Source organism: Delphinapterus leucas, chromosome 6 (genome assembly GCF_059928025.1).
Source record: "Delphinapterus leucas isolate spDelLeu-1000000601 "Yukka" chromosome 6, BTC_Dleu_Yukka2, whole genome shotgun sequence".
Classification (NCBI taxonomy): Eukaryota; Metazoa; Chordata; class Mammalia; order Artiodactyla; family Monodontidae; genus Delphinapterus; species Delphinapterus leucas.
The window spans coordinates 62460030-62478274 of NC_143134.1; the positions used below are offsets into that span (position 1 = coordinate 62460030).

Sequence of the window (18245 nt, forward strand, 5' to 3'; positions counted from 1 at the left end):
AGAATCCATAAATTAATACATGTTTATTTACTAAGAACATAAAAGACCTTTTTAGACTGAAATAGCCAGAAGCTAAACAGAGAACAGAAAATTATGTGGTGACTCTTGCTCATTTACTAGCAACTTCCATAAATTATACAGATTGTTTACCTGTATGTAAAAATCAACAGATAGTTGTGTTTTCTTCTGTTTATTTTATATTCTATAAACCAAGATGGGAGTCAAGTTCTTTTTATTAAACATTTATACTGTGTCTGTTATGAACAGACCTATCATGGCAAAGAAGATTCATTCTTGTTCTTCAAAGAGATTATAGTTCAGAAAGCCATTTTAATAAAGCTATGGCAGAATCACAAGGTGCCTTTGTGCTATGGGTATAAATTTTCAAAGTTAAAAACAAGCCTTTTGTATAACGGTATAATTAAATTTTAGTTTTTACTTATGTGATTTCTTTGCTTTTACATTTACGTAGACCTCAGTGGCTGGGAGGAGATAGGAGGAGTCATTGTCATTTGTTAACCTTTAACAAATTTGTGGAAGACAATTGATATTCAATATCATATAGCTTTATATGCATATATAACTTTACTCTTGGAATGCCTTCACACCTTGTCTTGCATAGTGTCAGAGCTTCTGTTTCACCAGTTAACTTCACACAGACAGACTCTTTGTGCTTATAATGTGATTTGTTCATCCTAGCTCACTGTAGCAAAACTCCAAATATTTTTTCCCTATGCAAACATACCATCGGCATTAGGTCCTGGTGTGTGGGATCCTCAGCCTGTCACAGATTTCATGATGCCATCTGCTTCAACCTGAACAGTGTATCTTCTGCTGGCAGATTTTATTGAAGTTGCCATGCTCAGGTTTAAAAAAAAATCAGGTTTGGCATAAGAAGCTTACTTTTGAAAAAATAATAATTGATCATGCCTGCTGTAGATTTTAAAATAAGCATTTGAAAGGATTCCCAAAAGCCTCTTCCTCAAGTACCTTGATCTCTTTTACATCTGTGGTTGTAGATAGCCAATAAAATGGTGAATTACTGGTAACTTTGGTAAGTTACTGAGTTTCCTGTTTTATTTTTTAGGACAGGTAACAAGCTTAGGCATGGATTGGTGACATAAATTGTGAAATATTTTGATTGCTTCTGTCAGTGGAAGATATTTACTAATGTCTCATTTCCAGAAATGATTGTTTGCTATCTGTACAATACGAACATGATAGTAGCACCATGATGAAAAAATCTAGGTCATAATCTACTTACTAGGTGTGTGACTTTGTGTAATTTTGTCATCTGTAAAATGGTAATAGTGATTCTTGGAGGGTCATTGGGCAGATTAGATCAGAGTGGGTCCTTAAAAATGGATAAACATTTATTCTGCAGATGGATATTGAACGCCAACTCCGTGCAAGACACTCTCCTAGAGGATGAGGATATAATAGAGAATAAAACAGTCACATTCCTCCAGTGGAGAATTCTACATTCTAGTCTGTCTCTGCAGATTGGGATGGAAGCTCCCTGACAGCAGGGTGCATGCCAGGCAATAATAAGCCCCATGAAGAAAAACAGGGCAGTGTCAGCTCATGGAGCGTAATGGTGGGACGCAGTCTTAGTTAGGGTTGTCAGGGAGGCCTTCTCTGAGGTGATGTTGAGTGCACTTGGATGAACTGAAAATGTAAGCACGTAGATACTTGGGAGGAGGACATACTTGGCTGCTAGAGAGAGCAGCTTGGCAGCTGGAGGAACAAAAGTGGTTAGTATAGCTGGAGCTTTGTGAGTGAAGGACAGAGTGCTGGGAGATGAGCTTAGAGAGTGATCCAAAAGTGTCATTGCTGTAACTTTTCTTACGATTAATTGTAAATTAAAAGTTACATTCCAGATACCCTATAGAAATACAAAATTAGGATTGACTCTTTGCACTGTTTTAATAATTGCTTAGCTTTAATGTAATATTTATTATTTATATTTATTATTATTTAATATTACTATATTAATGTCAATATGATTTTATATAAGATATTCTATAAATATATTAATATTTAATAATATATAATTATTTATTATTATTAGATTATTTAGCTTTGTATAGCAGGCACATACAAGTAATTATAGAATATTTTGTTGTTGTTCATTCATATCATTGTACCTGGAGTTAACCATACTGTGAGGTTTGAGGGCATAGTCCTCCAGACTGGAAGCTCTGCCCTAGACTTGTGCCACCAACAGCAAGGAGTTAAGCTCCAAATACAAAGTTGGAAGGAAGAGTCCACACAAGACCACCCTCACTTTTGATTCCAACTGCACGTTCAGGAGGTTTCCCAAAGCACGCTCAGGTTCAGTAATTCATTAGAAGGACCTATAGAACCTACTGAAAGCTGTTAAGACTCATGGTTATGGTCTGTTATAGGGAAAGGATACAGGTCGAAAGTTAACCTAAGAAAGAGATGCATAGCACTGAATCTGAGAGGATTCCAGATGTGAAGCTTCCATGTTCCTCAGGAAGTGTTCCCTTCCCAAACTCGATGTGTGACAGTATGCGTGGAGTATTGCCAACCCAAGAAGCTCACCTGAGCTTGGTGTTCAGAGTTTTTATTGGGACATCATTTCATAGGCATGATTGATTGCCCATGTGAGATGACTTAGTTTAAGAATTTGAGAGGATATCATGTGGCCTTGGGGCCCACCGTGAATAACAGAGACACTTCTATCATCTGGGAAATTCCAAGGGTTTAGAAGTTACTTCCTGTGAGGTAAGGACAAAGGCCAGGTTTCTTTCTGGGAAAGACCAAACTCTTTACTGCATAGGTTGTTATAAAAATTCAAGCAATATGGTAAGTTAATGGCCCTCTGGAATCCCATCTCTTGGGGACAACTAGTGTTCTGTTGGTGGTTTGGTATATATTCTTCCAGATGTTTAATACACATGTAAACATTTTTTGAGTGTACATTGAATTGTACTATACTTACTGTTATTGTTCAAAAACTAGGCTTTTTCACTTAAAAACATATGTCTGGATGTGTTTTTGTGTGTGTTTTAATGAGTACCTTGAAGTTGAACACTGCTTCTTTTCACTTAATTAGTTTTAAAAACTTTTTCCACCTAAAAAATAGTGCTGTGTTGAACATCCTTACATTTACATCTTTGTGTATTTTTCTAATTTTTCTCCTTGAAATAAATTTCTTGAAATAGAGTTGCAGAATAAAAGGGTATGGACATTTTGAAATTTCATAGGTACTTCATTATTACCTCTCTTGGGATGATTCCTATGAAATAGTTTATGGAATGACAAAGTTGTTAATAGTCTCCATATTACTCTTAGGTAAACATTGCAACTCCCACAATTTCAAATGTTGAATGTGCCCACATTCCACATCTCAGCCCAGCTGTAATTCCTACTCTGCAAAATGAATCATTTTTATTATCCCCAAATAATGGGAATCTGGAAGTTCTTACAGGATTGGGTACTGCACACATCAATGGGAAACCTGCTTGTGATGAATTTGATCAACTGATCAAAAATATGGCCCAGGTAAGAGCATTTCTTCCTGATAGTTAATGATAGAATATATAATAATATCTTAAGAATGTAATCAAATCCTGGATAATTTGAAGAATACTTATATATATTTACATTATGTAAGTTAAATATATACATTAAATATATATCAAGTATATTTAAAATATATATTATATTCTTATTTATGAAGACATTTATAATATCTGAAAAAATTGGAATGACAAAGATGTAGAATTTATGTGGGTTTAGGTGATTCTGAGATTTTTCTGTTCCTTTTTTAAATTATCATATTTTAAACTGAGCATTATATGTTATGTTTCAGAAATATTCTTCAGGATAAATGTCTCATTCTAGGTGATGAGTGATAAAGTTTATCTTAGAAAAAAATATTTTTAATTTCTTTTTTTTTAAAGAACAGATTAATGCCACTAATAAGATGATTGCAAGTGCAGTGATTTGCATTTAATTATATTTCTTGCTTTTTTTCCTGAACAGGGTCGCCAAATAGAAGTTTTTGAGCTCCTCAAACCTCCATGTGGAGGCCTTGGGTTCAGTGTTGTGGGACTAAGGAGTGAAAATCGGGGAGAACTGGGGATATTTGTGCAGGAGATCCAGGAGGGCAGTGTGGCCCAAAGGTGAGACTGTCACTGTGTCTTTTCTGTTTTTGTTTTTGGGTTTTTTTGCGGTACGTGGGCCTCTCACTGTTGTGGCTTCTCCTGTTGCGGAGCACAGGCTCCGTACTCACAGGCTCAGCGGCCATGGCTCACGGGCCCAGCCGCTCCGCGGCATGTGGGATCTTCCCAGACCGGGACACGAACCCGTGTCCCCTGCATCGGCAGGCGGACTCTCAACCACTGCGCCACCAGGGAAGCCCCTCTTTTCTGTTTTTGATACCACATTCAGAAGGTACTGCTCACCTTGGGAGAATTTCAAGGAACAAAAATGAATAAAAACAGACAAAAAACTGAATACAATCTGTTATTAATTAGTTTTTAGAGATCATTAAATTCTTAACATTGCTACGATAAAAAGAAAGTCCTTTGAAAGGAGAGTTACTTTTAAATTTTGTCATAACTTAATCATTTTTTAGTAAGGAAAGAAAAATTTGACTAGGGCAGTACTCTCATTGCTATTAAATGGGCTGTTTTTGATTAGATTTTAAAATTACTTTATAGAAAAGTATACAAATGGCCTTTGATAATTTGAGCTATATTTTATTAATATACTCAAAGCAACAAGTAGATATATACATCTTTGCTTTCATTTGTAGAGGATAGGAACATCTAAAATACAATGTATAGGTTGAGTGGGTAGCTGAAAAGAAGGTGCTTTTAACTGGGAGAGGTTGATTAGGGGTAGGTCAGCTGGAGCCAAAGCATATATATTTTCCCCTCCATTTTTATTTTGACATAATTGACATACAGCAGTATGTAAGTTTAAGGTGTACAGCATAATGATTGGGCACAATAGTTTAGTAAACACCATCTCATATACATACTAAATTAAAGAAATAGAAAAAATATTTTTAGAAGTGCAACTGCAGGAAAAAGTTTTCATAGTGTGGACATTAGAAAATAGAATTAAAAATAACCTGAAAATGCATGCCAAAGAAGCTGTCATTTTTTTGAGAGCTGTTAGTTATTTTTTACCCCCTTTTTCATTCTTAGAGATGGAAGATTGAAGGAAACTGATCAGATCCTTGCTATTAACGGACAGGCACTTGATCAGACAATTACACATCAGCAGGCCATCAGCATCCTGCAGAAAGCCAAAGATACTGTCAAGCTGGTTATTGCCAGAGGCTCATTGCCTCAGCTCATCAACCCCATAGTTTCCCGTTCTCCATCTGCGGCCAGCACAATTTCAGCTCACTCTAATCCGGTGAGTACATCAGATTTTCAGGAGGAAAAGAACGTATTTTTCTAGTTCGTTAAGGTTTTGTATGGGTTCACACTTCCTGTAGATTCTTTTTGTACTTCTTGGGTTTTTCCCTTTTTGTTGCATCTCTCTGTGGCCTGGAATATTTTTAATGTAATTATGATTAAGTTTATGGCTTCTAAAAACATTTTTTTAATTTAATTTAATTTTATTTTATTTATACAGCAGGTTCTTATTAGTTATCTATTTTATACATATTAGGGTATACATGTCAATCATAATCTCCCAATTCATCCCACCACCACCACCTCCCCACCCCACGCTTTCCCCCTTGGTGTCCATATGTATGTTCTCTCCATCTGTGTCTCTATTTCTGCCTTGCAAACCAGTTCATCTGTACCATTTTTCTAGATCCACATATATGCATTAATATACAATATTTGTTCTTCTCTTTCTGACTTACTTCACTCTGTATGACAGTCCCTAGGTCCATCCTTGCCTCTACCAATGACCCAATTTCATTCCTTTTAATGGCTGAGTTATATTCCATTATATGTATGTACCACATCTTCTTTATCCATTCGTCTGTCAGTGGGTATTTAGGTTGCTTCCATGTCCTGGCTATTGTAAATAGTGCTGCAGTGAACATTGGGGTGCATGTGTCTTTTTGAATTATGGTTTTCTCTGGGTATATGCCCAGTAGTGGGATTGCTGGGTCATATGGTAATTCTATTTTTAGTTTTTTAAGGAACCGCCATACTGTTCTCCACAGTGGTTGTATCAATTAACACTCCCACCAACAGTGCAGGAGGGTTCCCTTTTCTCCACACCCTCTCCAGCATTTGTTATTTGTAAATTTTCTGATATGCCCATTCTGACCGGTGTGAGGTGATACCTCATTGTAGTTTTGATTTGCATTTCTCTAATAATTAGTGATGTTGAGCAGCTTTTCATGTGCTTCTTGGCCATCTGTATGTCTTCTTTGGAGAAATGTCTATTTAGGTCTTCTGCCCATTTTTGGATTGGGTTGTTTGTTTTTTTAATACTGAGCTGCATGAGCTGTTTATATGTTTTGGAGATTAATCCTTTGTCCGTTGATTCATTTGCAAATATTTTCTCCCATTCTGAAGGTCTTTTCATCTTGTTTATAGTTTCCTTTGCTGTGCAAAAGCTTTTAAGTTTCATTATGTTCCATTTGTTTATTTTGTTTTTATTCCATTACTCTAGGAGGTGGGTCAAAAAGGATCTTGCTGTGATTTATGTCAAAGAGTTTTCTTCCTATGTTTTCCTCTAAGGGTTTTATAGTATCTGGTCTTACATTTAGGTCTTTAATCCATTTTGAGTTTATTTTTGTGTATGGTGTTAGGGAGAGTTCTAATTTCTTTCTTTTACATGTAGCTGTCCAGTTTTCCCAGCACCACTTACTGAAGAGACTGTCTTTTCTCCATTGTATATCCTTGGCTCCTTTGTCATAGATTAGTTGACGATAGGTGTGTTCCATTGATCTATATTTCTGTTTTTGTGCCAGTACCATATTGTCTTGATTATTATGGTAGCTTTGTAGTATAGTCTGAAGTCAAGGAGTCTGATTCCTCCAGCTCCATTTTTTTCCCTCAATATTGCTTTGGCTATTCGGAGTCTTTTGTGTCTCCATGCAAATGTTAAGAGTTTTTGTTCTCGTTCTGTAAAAGATGCCATTGGTAATTTGATAGGGATTGCATTGAATCTGTAGATTGCTTTGTGTAGTATAGTCATTTTCACAATATTGATTCTTCCAATCCAAGAACATGGTATATCTCTCCATCTGTTTGTGTCACCTTTGATTTCTTTCATCAGTGTCTTATAGTTTTCTGAGCACAGGTCTTTTACTACCTCCTTAGGTAGGTTTATTCCTAGGTATTTTATTCTTTTTGTTGCAGTGGTGAATGGGAGTGTTACCTTTCTTTATTGTAGCCTTTTTACTTGACATCATTCCTTAAAAAAAAAAAAAAAAAAAATTTAGTCCCTTAAAAAAGTTTACTCTAGGGACTTACCTGGCAGTCCACTGGTTAAGACTTCGCACTTCCACTGCTGAGGGCCCGAGTTCGATCCCTGGTCCGGGAACCGAGATCCCTCATGCCGTGCTGTGCAGCCAAAAAATAAATTAAAAAAAAACAAAAAACAATCTTATTGATCTTATCAGAGTACAAACTCTTTAAAAAAAAGAAAAAAGGAAAAAAAAACAGTTGACTCTATTGGTAAGCAAATAAAATCTTGATTTTGCTTTGTAAAGTCACTGACAGCTGTCAGTGACTTTAAGAGGTCACTCTGGAATCTCGTGCAATAGGGTTGATGCAGAAGTTCTTAACAGCTGACAGTTTTTCCTTGATCATCCCTTTTTTTTTAAGTTCTACAAAGGATCTTGCAAATCTCTCTTTACCTGGTTAAATGCAGTCACTATAATGATGTATTGATTATTTCAAGAATGGTTATATCAATAGCAGTAACAACATGTTGAAAGAGAAGTGTACTAAATAAAAGGGACCCTGTTAAAACTCATTATTATGTCTGCACTTAGTTATTTAATACTAATCACAAAATAATATTCATAGAGATGTCAACTGTAATAACAGTATTAGTTTTTCCTAAAATGTTTTCAAATTCATATGGGGGCTTTGCTTTCAGGTTCACTGGCAGCACGTGGAGACTATTGAATTGGTAAATGATGGCTCTGGTCTGGGATTTGGCATTGTAGGAGGAAAAGCAACTGGCGTGATCGTGAAAACCATCCTGCCTGGAGGAGTAGCTGATCAGGTAAGCTACTCCAGCAGATTTTTTATGTTTTATCAAAAATACACCTTCATCTTTTACATTTCTGTTAGAAGAGAGTTTGGCTTTAGACAGTGTCAGAATCTTCTCTTTCGCTGGGCTTGTATGTAAAATGTTTTTCTTAGACCTGGGGAGAAATACATTTCAAGAGAGACCTTGATTTTCGGTTACAGTTACAGACAATGATCTTAAGCCTCTTTAGAATCACAGACTAAAGCCCAGGTTGTGGTTTTGATCATTGTAGAGGTATATATCCTTTATTTTATGATTGTAAATCACGTTTATGAGCCTACTTATCTGTTTTATAGCTACAGGGTATTATGGAAAAAAGAATACTTCATTATTGAAGGGCGAAAAATAAGATTCATCTTGTCCCTTTAGTGATGGGTCACTGGTGTCATCTTTGTATATGAAGTACAGCCTGTTTTTATCTCTTAGAGTAGTTTATTAAAGCATTGCCATTTATGCTATGTAAAGTTGTTGGAGCATATGTGAGAAAATTGTAAAGTTACTAATTATGATTTACATTTTAATTTGACAAGTTCTAGTGTCTCTTTTGCCTTGGTTATAATGTTTTATATATAAAGCTGTTTGCTTTTGCATGTGTATTTGAACTTAAATCACGTGCATCAAGTATTTTTCATATTGGTAAATGAAAGGCAGATTTATGGGCAGCCTTATCAATAGAGATAACCTTATCAATTATTGAGAGTAACTCAATAGTATGTGCGTTTTCTTCCTTTTAAACATTAGCCAGTATCATGCAGCATCCAGTGAAATTTCTCTAATTGGCAGGCTTGTGGTAAATCAGCTTTACCTTGTGTATAGAGCTGCACTGTCTAATACTGTAGGTACTGGCCACATATCACTTTTTAAATTCAAATTTGAATTAAGTAAAATGAAATAAAATTACCACCCCAGTTCCTCCATTAGACGAGCTATATTTCAAGTGCTCTAGAGCAATATGTTGCTTGTAGCTTCCATATTGGACAATGCAGAACATTTCATCAGTGCAGAAAGTTCTAGTGGACAGTGCCTGTACGGAGCCTTACCAGACGGCTGTTCACTTCCCTGGTTTATCTGAATTTAAGTCTCACAAATATTTCATCTGCAAATGAGTTTTTTAGGGATGCAATTTTTTGAAATGGCAATGCAGAAAATTGTGGTATTAACTCAGTGGTTTTTTGTGGTTGATACTGTATTTTGAGTTATATATATTTGTGAAGTGAGTTATACTTCATCTTTCCTTAGTGGCATTTTCTGTTTATTGTATCCCTCAAAAAATTCACAGAAAGACTAGTGCTTTCTTGCATCGAGTGGGTAGAAATCAAATTGAAAAGTTCATATCAACTATTGATTTAAAGAATATTTATGAATTTCATTTACTTATATCACATTTAATGAAGTTAGCATGCTTCAAAAGACAGTTAACATTACAACCGCATGTTTAATGTACCATGATTGGTAATTCATGTAATAGCTCTTTTTTTGTTATTACTCTCGTTCCCTCTAAATGAGGGATTTCTCTGATGAAGTTAATAGTAATAACAACAACAATCTGACTAATCAATCCCTTTTTATTCAGCATGGGCGATTATGCAGTGGAGACCACATTCTAAAGATTGGTGACACAGATCTAGCAGGAATGAGCAGTGAGCAAGTAGCCCAGGTCCTCAGACAGTGTGGAAATAGAGTCAAATTGATGATTGCAAGAGGTGCCATGGAAGAACCAACGGTGCCCACCTCTTTGGGCATCACGCTTTCCTCATCCCCATCTTCTACACCAGAGATGCGGGTAAGGAGATAAAAGCAGTTGATGGGAAAGTCATAGACTGTAGCACTTAGATGACAGTGGTGTTTATTTAGAAACTAGACTTATTAATGTTAGTGTATTAGTGCTAAAGAATGAAACAAAATTCAAATGTAATGATGTTTCAGCACTAATAATAGTTTATTAAATAGGAATAATGTCTAACAGGTGAAAGATAGATTGCTTAAAAATTCTAGATTACTGTTTTTGATTTTTCTCTAAGCACATTTATGAGGAAAATGTTCTGAATTTTGGATATATTTTAAAGAATTATTTGCTACTAATACCTAAAACATTTAATTCTATCTTTTTCTGACTTAGAAGAGTTTCTGTAAGGTGGGCTGTAAGTTCCAATCATTCCCTTTCAACACCTTGCTTCTTAGTGTCTTTTTGTGGGCAAGGTGGATAAATAAATCTTACTAAAACCTTTCATTGTTGTTTTCAGGTATGTCATATAATTGTTATCAGATTTGTAATAAGTTGCTATTCTTGACCCAGTTATATAATATTTTTTAGAGAAAAGTTATGCTTTCAGGGTTGTGACAAAAGCTTTATTCATAGGCAGAGCATTCCATCTTTGTTCTTAACTTGATATGATAAAAGCTAGAATGTTTCAAAATTATTATAATGTGATGGTTATCTCAAATAGTTCAGGTCACAAGATGATAGTGGATTAAATATCAACAAAATAATTTTATCCAGAAATTTCTTAAATATTTAAGAAGAGAATTATGACCAATTTCTATATGAGCTTTATAGCAAATGCAAGTTCTACATTCCTTTCTTATAGATCTAAAAACAGTTATTTTCTAAACAATTGCTACAAATTCTTTCTTTTTAATATTCTAACCTCCTCCACAAGCCCTTTAAAACTTTATTAGAACACTTGAAATTTCCATGATTCTGTTGTTTTTAGGATTGAGTTTCGTTGCTATTTTTTGCAGGGAGAAAGAAGTAAAGAAAGAAAGCCTGTTTATGAAAGTATTTAAATGGCATTCTTTTGTGGTAAACAAAACATTTTATTCAGCAATATATAAATGAATGCAATACCAAAAACCACTTGATGTAATTGAAAGCTTAGAAAAATATCTATTCTGTGCATATCATCATTTGTGAAGCTTGTGCCCCTTTTAAAACCATTCGATAGTCAAATTGCCACCCTCTAAAATAGCACTTGCATAAGTCTTATTAAAAATAGAAGACACATTTGTTTCAATTGAAGCAGATTTCATCCTGTCATTTTCTTGTAATTATCTAAACTTTAAACTTTTGCTAAGTTTGCACAGATAATTATGTGCAATGAAAAAAATAAAACTTTACTATAAAATTATATCTCATTTAGGTGACTTATCAGTGAGGTACAGAGTGTGCTTAAAGAAAATCAGAAACCATTACCAGCTCGCCCCAACCTGCATGTCCATTCGAACCAAAGACTTCATTCTTTTGTGATCTTCCTAGGGTTCTCTGTGGAATCTGCTGACACCACACTAGTATATAATGCCAACAACTTATTGATGACTTACTGTGCTAGTTCACTCATGCTTTATTCAGGGAGCCTTGCCCTTCAGTCCAATACATAATAACAAGTCTACATATTAGAGAAATCTGCTTTCAGGTACCACTCCAGGAATGAAGGAAATCATGTGTAAAGGCATTCTTTCCTTCTAAAAAGCTTTTTGTATTAAAGTTTGAATTTATAAAGCAAATACAAGGACAGTTTTAATTAGCTGTTTGATACGTTTCACTGGCTTTCAAAATAATCATCAGTCTATTAATAGTATATCTGGAGGATAGATTCACATTCATGGTGTTCGAATCAGCTTTCAACTTCAAGTAGTAATAACGGCATGTCTTGAGTGGGCAGTATGGCCCCTACATTCTATAGGAGGAATTAACATACTGTGCAGCTTTTAAGAGCAGGGGTTCTGCAACCAGCTTATCTACATTTGAATTCTGCCTCTACTAGATTGCTGTTTGTCCTTGGAAAAGTTTGTGTTCCTCAGTTTCACCAGAGAAAAATTGACAGTAATTGTACCTACCTCATAGGCTTATTCTAAGGAGTAAACGAATTGAGACATGACAGGTGTCTGTTATATAGAAACTGCTCAATAATTGTTAGCTGGACTTGTTCTTATTCCTGATAGACAGTTGAGCAGAGTGATGCTTAGAAAAAATCAGTGGCAAAGCTAGATTTGAACTTGCTGATGTGGATTCAAAGTATGAGTTATTTTAACTGTATTACATCCTAACTTCTTCAAAAATGAAGATGAGCCATCCCTGAAAATAGAATTTGTTAATAAGAAACTGTTTAATTTTTAACATTTTGCACGCACAGACAATTATATATTTCTCTGATGGGAGTGTTCAGCTTTACTCTTGACATTCCTTTTGAGTAAAAATGTGATACTCCGTCCAAGTTGTCAAGATTGAAGGAGTAATCCCTACTCTATAATTTTCTAGCTGAGTTCTCTAACACCCAATTACATCATATTATTTCTAAAGATTGTGGCTTAAAAAAGATTATCTTGTTTGTTTACATGTTTATTTATGTGTATATTTATTTATCAATTTTATTTTAGGTTGATGCTTCTACTCAGAAAAGTGAAGAAAATGAGACATTTGATGTAGAACTCACTAAAAATGTCCAAGGATTAGGAATTACCATTGCTGGTTACATTGGAGATAAAAAATTAGGTAGTTTTTAAACATTAATATTCTATTTCTTTCATCTTGGCAATTGCCTCTAATGTCTTTGTCTTATGAAATATTGAATCAGCATAATGTATTTTCAGATTGTCATAAGCTGATGGAAATCTTCCTTAGGAATAATTTAGTGCAGGCGAGTCTGATATTTTATTTCAGACAAAACCATTGTCTTTTTCTGTAGCGTAAGTTTCTACTAGTGGTTTTCTTTGTGTGGTTGGTTGATTTATATCTGTGCAGAATTAGGATTTTATATTTGGAGAATGGAGGATGGGTATTGTTTGAGTGTGCTTTGTAAATAGTAAAGCAAAACAAAGCAAAATCAAACCTATTTCTAATCTTAGAACCTTCAGGAATCTTTGTAAAGAGCATTACAAAGAGCAGTGCTGTTGAACATGATGGAAGAATCCAAATTGGAGACCAAATTATAGCAGTAAGTACACATTTAATAACAGCTTTGTTAATTTTCATGGTTGAGAGATGCATTCTCCTAGTTCATGCAGTTTTGAGAACTACAGGTAGCTCTATACTAATTGAAGCTTGCTTTGGTGGTTTGAGCTGTCATCACAATTAATCATTATTTTGTGGAAGTCAGAGCATTGGATAGAAGCTTTATTGATACCTTTTCTAAAGGTGGGACACTTTCTTGACTAACTGCTAATACATCTGCTTTCTGGTTTTAATGACTTTGGTACGTTAATAATCATACTTGTATTTTAGCTGCAGATGCTCCAAAACTGAAGACCAGACATTATCACTTTTAGTGTACTTGAATCTGAAATTGGGTTGTATGCATTTTTTTACATCAGCTTCAGAATGACACTATTTTTGTTGGCACCATGACCAGGGCTCCTTTTAGCTGTAAGACTATAAAGGAATAAAAGAAATAAAGCCAGATCCTCTTGATTAGATCAAGCTCATAATTGTATCCTAGTAACATTAGTATGTTTTGACCACATAGCTGTTCAAGGTAGTATAAAAAGAATCCAACTTTCAGTTCAGTGTTCAGTGGAAACTGGACTACCCTAACTACTTCTCAGAACATGAATCCCAGAGACCCTGCATCAAGGGCTTTCTGGTTAAATAAGTTTAGGAAAAACTGCCTGTGATATCATTTCTTAGGGGTCCACAATGCACATTGAAAAATCAAAACCTGAGAAGTTTCCCAATAAAGAAACTTGTTTAACTCTTTTACTTCAAAGGTTCCTAAACTTTTGTAATCATGTTCTTTCTTCCCTCAAACATATGTTATATTCTTTGGAGTACATTTTGGGGAATGCTGATTTATCTTAATATATATTTGTTTATGTGTAATGAAGTCTCTGTTTTCCCCTTGGGATCTTAATAGTAGTTAAGATAGAAGAGTCTTTGTTCACTGCAGCATTATTCACAAGAGCTAAGATGAGTAAGTGACCCAGAGGTCCACCTGCAGATGAATGGATAAAATGTGGTATATACATACAATAAAATATTATTTAGTCTTATAAAGAAGGAAATTCTGTCACATTCTACAACAAAACCTTGAGAACATTATGCTAAGTGAAATAAGCCAGGCACAAAAAGTCATAGCAACAGAAAGTAGAACAGTTGTTGTGAGGGGCTGGTTAGAGGGGGAAATGGGGAGAAGTTGTTCAATGGGTATAGTTTCAGTTTTGCAAGATGAAAATGTTCTGGAGATGTATTGTATGACAACATGAATATACTTAACACTACTGAACTATATACTTAAAAATGGATACGAGTAAATTTTATGTTTTGTGTTTTCTTTCACATTTAACAGAAAGATAGAGATGTCCTTTATCAGTCTCTGCTCTTTGCTTCTACATTGCAACTCTGTGACTTTTCTTGACCTTTGTTCTATAAAACTCCTAACTACACCTGTTTACCTCTTGAAATCTGCTCTAAAGACCAAGTTGTGCGTGCCACCTAAGCTGGTCATATCCTGGAAAAGAGCTTTCCCATTGTATCTCTATTTTAACATACAATGAAAATTAACTACTTTACTTTTTTTTTTTATTTTGGAGGGAAAGGAGAGGGAGAGAGTGAATATATACATACTCTAAATCCATATCTGATAAAGAATTAAAAATTGAATACATAGCTAATGTACTTGCCCCCCAGACTATATATTTGAATCTAATAGAAAGCTTTTTTAAAAACCAGCATTCTTGAGATATAACTCACAGAACATACAATTTGCCCATTTAAAGTGTATGATTCAGAAGCTTTTAGTATCTTTACAGTTGTGCGTTCATGATCACAATCAATTTTAGAACATTTTCATTAACCTTTAAAAGAAACCCATCCCATTAGCGGTTACTCCCTAATTCCTCCATCCTCCCAGCCCTACACAACTACCAATCTACTTCCTATCTCAATAGATTTGCCTATTCTGGACATTTCATGTAAATGGAATCATTCAATAGGTGGTCCTTTGTGATTTGCTTCTTTTGCTTAGCATAATGTTTTCACGGTTCATCTATGTTGTAGCATGTATCAATTCTTAATTTCTCTTTATAGCTGAATAATATGCCATTGTAGAGACATACTACATTTTAGTTATCCATTCATTAGTTGATGGACATTTGAGTTGTTTCCACTTTTTGGCTATTACAGACAATGCCGCTGTGAACATTCATGTACAAACTTTTGTGTGGAGGTATGTTTTCATTTCTCCTGGGTGTATACTTAGGAGTGGAAATGCTGGATCATATAACTCCATGTTTAACCATTTAGCAAGAAGCAAGATTCCTTAACCTACAAAATTGGGATAAAGGCACTTCCCTTGTTTGATTTTTAGGAAAGCCAAATGAGTTATTTATATAAATACATAGTATGCATGGCACAGAAGTACAGTTTAATTAAGCATATATTTATTAAGGGTCTGAAATGATTACACATTTAAGTCTCACAAAAGTTTCCTTTCAAGCTTGTCATTATTTTCATTCTTATATAAGTGGAATCTCAAATATAATTTCACTTAGGCAAGATCAGTGCTAAAGGAAATTTTTGACTCAAAAGCGGAAGCACCCTTCTTCTGAGGTATTTTCTTGCTTTCAATAAAATCACTATCTTTGCTGTCATCAGTGTTATGATTTTTAATTTTTAGCAACATTCTCTTCAAAGTTGGAAGCACCTCGACTTTTAAGGAACATGATGCAGTACTTTTGATCATGCATTAATTTTGTGCAAAATACCATCATCTTGTGGGCTTTTGAGATTCGGGTAGGACAGTTCTTCACACTAGCTCCTTTTCACAACTGCTGTATTTGATTTTTTTTTTATTTTGTCCTAGCAGCAGCTACTTGGAACTATGTTTTTATTTTGTAATTGTTGAGACGGTGAGAAGATTAAGAAATTATTTCCTACTATTTTGAGGATGTATTATTTTGAAACATTAAACTCTTTTGTTTTAAGATTCCTGTTTTACGAATTACGCTCTGTTGACCCCTAGAGTTTCACTGTAGACATTACGGGGCGGGGAATAGAGACTTTTTTTTCCACATTATATATTGGTATTCTATATAGGAATTATTTAATAAAAGGACTATTTTTTTTTAAAGTTGACCAACCTTGTCATTAGATAAAATCATATACTCATTTTTTTAGATTGGTATACAGAGATCCTTGATAAAAGCAGTATAGAATTAACGTCTGATTTAAAAAAAATACTAAACAAGCATGTATTGTTAAATAAGGAAAGGTATCAAGTGTTGCCTTTGGTATTCTGTGACTTTGTTAATAGTCCCAAGTTTTGTATGTGTGTATAGATATAGGCCATGTTGGAGGAGGCTTGGCCAGCTAGATTGAGTGTGCTAAGGAGCTGGGCTTTTCCATTTGTTCTAACTAGGATTTCCCCCCTTACTAATTGCACCTGTTAATTGTGGTATCTGCACTGCACATTTTGAGGATGTTGGATCTCTCCTTGAGATAGCACATAGGCAGTTTACTGCCATTGCACCTAGTTCCACAGCACTTTTGTCTCTGGGACAGTTGGGTCTGAAGCCACTCTTAACTCTCTTCCTGTGATATTGAGGGATCAGAGATGGCCTGAGCCCTGATTTAGGTTTCGGTGACCTTGTCTCATATGTATGATGGGTGTAATTATGTTGATCAGAAACTGCTCCCATAGGGCTTGGGGTTTTCATGTTTATTAATCACTTCTTCACTTTATTAATAATAATACCAGTTTCTGAGCATCTTTCCAGTACAAAGTGCCATGTGCTGTAATTTTGGGAAAGTGGGTACCATTATTCTCATATTACAGATGAAGATACTGAGAAATTTGAACCAAAGTCTAGGTTTAAAAGTCCGTGGTTATTCCATTGTAGCAATTTCTTCTGTGCTAGTACCTACCATCTCTGACATTTGTGTAAGGGATATATTTTAAAATTCAGGTCATCAGGTTTTGAAAAAAAGGGAAAAATGTGTTTTTTTTCCTTTACATAATGAACTTTATCGCTACTAAGTAGAAAAAATCATATACATTCGATTTTTCTTAGTGAAACTGCACTTAAAAATTGAGCCATAAAGGGCTTCCCTGGTGGCGCAGTGGTTGAGAGTCCGCCTGCCGATGCAGGGGACACGGGTTCGTGCCCCGGTCCGGGAGGATCCCACATGCCGTGGAGCGGCTGGGCCTGTGAGCCATGGCCGCTGAGCCCGCGCGTCCGGAGCCTGCGCGTCCGGAGCCTGTGCTCCGCAACGGGAGAGGCCACGGCAGTGAGAGGCCCGCGTACCGCAAAAAAAAAAAAAAGAGCCATAAAAATCTATTGTAGATGAAAACTTACAGCCTAAGTTCTGTGCATTGTAAGAATTTTTATGGCACCTCAGAGTTGAGATTTTTCTCCTTTACTACCCTGAGAGTAAATAACATGTTTATTTCTCTTAGATTAATTTTTGTCTTTGAAGTCTAAAGAATATAAAATTTGAACATGGCTTAAAAGAACCCTTCTCATAGAAACCACTCTTAATAGTTTGTGATTTAAAATTTCAGAAAATTTCCATGTATCTATATTTAAGAGGATCATATTAGTGTATACCTTTTTATTGTTTATTTTACTTAGAAATATACCTGGGAGGTAGTCATATTAGCACATATAGATCTATCATAATATACTTAAGTAACCCTTATTCATGGAGAGTTATGTTGTTTATAGTTTCTTGCTAATATAAATAACTATTACACACCACTTTGGATATCTTTTATGGACCAAGACTTGAAACATTTGACTTTGCTGTAATGGTAGTATTTAGATTTGAATTTTACATATTTTATTACTCAGCGCTGGATCTTGTATGCCACTGTTTTCTTTTTGTTGTTGTTGTTGTTGTTTTTTGGGTTTTTTTGCGGTATGCGGGCCTCTCACTGTTGTGGCCTCTCCCGTTGCGGAGCAACAGGCTCCGGACGCGCAGGCTCAGCGGCCATGGCTCACGGGCGCAGCCGCTCCACGGCATGTGGGATCTTCCCGGACCGGGGCACGAACCCGTGTCCCTTGCATCAGCAGGCGGACTCTCAACCACTGCGCCA

The 18245-nt window shown here is 35.4% G+C and overlaps 1 protein-coding gene across 2 annotated transcripts in view; it reads left to right on the forward strand.

Annotated features, from left to right (window-relative positions):
* Window positions 1–18245, forward strand: part of MPDZ (multiple PDZ domain crumbs cell polarity complex component) — a 558334-nt gene that overhangs the window by 379455 nt on the left and 160634 nt on the right. For both annotated transcript variants that reach the window (XM_089913222.1, XM_089913221.1), the window contains exons 7-13: window positions 3322–3531; window positions 4015–4154; window positions 5187–5400; window positions 8062–8190; window positions 9791–10000; window positions 12595–12709; window positions 13063–13151. In XM_089913222.1, coding sequence (XP_089769348.1) covers window positions 3322–3531; window positions 4015–4154; window positions 5187–5400; window positions 8062–8190; window positions 9791–10000; window positions 12595–12709; window positions 13063–13151 — 1107 coding nt within the window. The remainder of the gene's footprint in view (window positions 1–3321; window positions 3532–4014; window positions 4155–5186; window positions 5401–8061; window positions 8191–9790; window positions 10001–12594; window positions 12710–13062; window positions 13152–18245) is intronic.